The sequence below is a fragment of the Limulus polyphemus genome, unplaced genomic scaffold, assembly GCF_000517525.1.
Source record: "Limulus polyphemus unplaced genomic scaffold, Limulus_polyphemus-2.1.2 Scaffold25, whole genome shotgun sequence".
NCBI lineage: Eukaryota > Metazoa > Arthropoda > Merostomata > Xiphosura > Limulidae > Limulus > Limulus polyphemus.
In genome coordinates this window covers 457,266-459,716 of record NW_013665635.1, presented here as the reverse complement: position 1 = coordinate 459,716, position 2,451 = coordinate 457,266, and the positions used below count along the sequence as shown (strand labels likewise).

The 2,451-nt window shown below is 27.9% G+C and overlaps 1 protein-coding gene across 1 annotated transcript in view; it reads left to right on the top strand.

The window, feature by feature from the left end:
* The window catches only part of LOC106458939 (E3 ubiquitin-protein ligase SHPRH-like), a 55,660-nt gene that overhangs the window by 45,174 nt on the left and 8,035 nt on the right, over positions 1 to 2,451 (top strand). The window contains exons 21-23 of the mRNA XM_022385718.1: positions 406 to 477; positions 1,303 to 1,488; positions 1,741 to 1,833. Coding sequence (XP_022241426.1) covers positions 406 to 477; positions 1,303 to 1,488; positions 1,741 to 1,833 — 351 coding nt within the window. The remainder of the gene's footprint in view (positions 1 to 405; positions 478 to 1,302; positions 1,489 to 1,740; positions 1,834 to 2,451) is intronic.

Sequence of the window (2,451 nt, the reverse complement as noted above, 5' to 3'; positions counted from 1 at the left end):
TGTGCCTTGTCCTCCCTACCGACTAGGTAAGTTTAAGTAGGCATTGTCTCCTTAATTATGTTCTTGGTTTTATTAAAACTAGGGTAGTTATGTGTTACAGTTATATATATATATATATATATATATTATTCTTTATTTTACGTGCAGTGAAAGATGCAGTAAATGAAATAGGAAATTTTTAAGTTCTCAACTGTTACGTCTTTATTACTGAACATCTTTGGATTTCAAGTAAATGAATAAGCATTCAAGCTAATTTTCTGTTATAAGTTAACATAGGAATTTGATGAAATACAATATTTGAAAGTTTTTAGAGCATTCTATATCTGAATAATAACATAATTTAAACTATTCTTTGAGTTATGGATTATTATTGAATTTCTTAATACACATTGTGTTATCACACAGGCAGATCATGGCAAGAAAGGAGGTTCGAATCCTGAACTGTGTCCTATTTGTCAACGAACATTGGGGGTACAGGTAAGAAATAAAGTTGCTAAGTTACAGCTAAGTTAGCAGTTTTATTATTGTTAAGCTCCATAAATATAAACTAATTGTGTATGTTAGTACATAATGTATTACGTTATTTCAAGATTTTTATGTAACTTGTTTGAATTGGCCATTATGCAAAACTTTCAATTAAATAATATTCAATGAAATAACAGAAGAATAACAGTTTTTGAATTAGCATTATTTATAAATGTTTTATCATTTGTTTATATTTATAACACCATATGTCTTATCATTATAGAAATTAGCAGTGTGTTAGGACTTTAAGTTTTTATTATTTTGTAACTTAACAGAGCTTAAAATTATAAACATTTTTATCATTTTATAATATAAAAATGACTTATATTTTATAAATTATTATGTAATAAAATAATTCATTAGGTTGTATAAGTTTTATCTTTGTGATGGTAGTTTATTTATACAGAATTATTCTTGTGTTTACAGATTGTCCCCCAAAAGATATGATTTCAGTTTTATGTCATAATCTTGGAAATTTATATACATATATAACTTTGTTATGCTGCATATATTAAAAAAGATCACCAAGCCACAGGCTATAAAGTGGGATATAAGCCTGTGTCCTGGGTATCTTTTTAATATGTGCTGCACTCTCTGCTGTAGTTGTTCAGGTTTGTTTTGATAATTAAAATGTTTTTTCATCATATTTTTGTTCTTGCTGTTTTTAATGCAATCCTTCCTTTTGATGTTAATATTTACATAACTGTTGAAATATTGTTTTTATATTTCTACCAAAAAGATACTAATTATTTCATAAACATATATTGTCTCATTCAGTGGAGTGTGTTAGAATGTGGCCACAGTTTCTGTTGTGATTGTATTCGTATATTGATAACGGAATTTGCTGTTGGTGGTCGTAACCTGTCACTACGATGTGCTGTCTGTCGTCAGCGAACTCCTACCTCAAATATTTCGTATATTGACACAAGAGCTTCTGCCGAAGAAGAGAAAATATCAGTCAAGGTAGAGAAAAAGTGTTTCATTTTTGTGTTAAATTTTAAACTTGATATCCTAACTTAGAAATGAGCTATAAGAATAACTTTGTATATCGAAGGAAATGTTGTCAAACCTAAAAGAAACAAAAACAGAGTTCTTAATTGACCATGTTTAATGAAGTGTTAGTTAGATATAAATAATACACATAAGGTGTGTTCACAAAATATTAATATATGTTCTTTATATATAGTGTATATATGTAATCCTTTCATTACACAGGGTAGCCACTCCACAAAAGTAGAGGGTATTGTGAGATGTTTACTTCAGATAAAAATGGAAGATCCAGAAGCAAAGTCATTAATATTCTCCACTGTAAGATGTTTTAGTTCTCTTTACAAAATGTATTTGTACTTATAATTAATTATGCAATAGTTATTGATGTGTAATAATTTGGTTCTCATACATTTTTTAAAATAAAATTATAAAAACAGTACAGTTGTGAAGGATAACAGGAAAGAAGAAATAATTGATAGTTTAGGTATTTTTTATGGATAGTTTTCATAAAAATGTTAAGGATATCACCCATCCTGAAAAGTTAATAAATGTTCAATATTTTCAGGAAAATTAGATATAATAATATATATTTTGTTTAAAGTTCTTGCAGAGCGTTCTGAAGCTAGCATCAATTTTTATGAAGTCTCCAAGATTTAAAAACCTAACAAAACAAATAATAACATGGACAAATTTCTTTGTATATTGGAAAAACCAAAGTTAATTTCTGCTTGATGAAACAAGTTAAACATGTAAAATCCTTTGGGGATTTGAACATACTGCTAAATAAGTTTTGTTTGTGGAAAAATTACAAAGATGTATGATTTCACAGACATATTTCTTGACGACAGTTGTTGAAACTGGTATATTATAGAGATCAGCAATAGTTTAGGAAGTTGCAATTACACTTCCCTATACAGCAACCTGAAGCGGTATTAC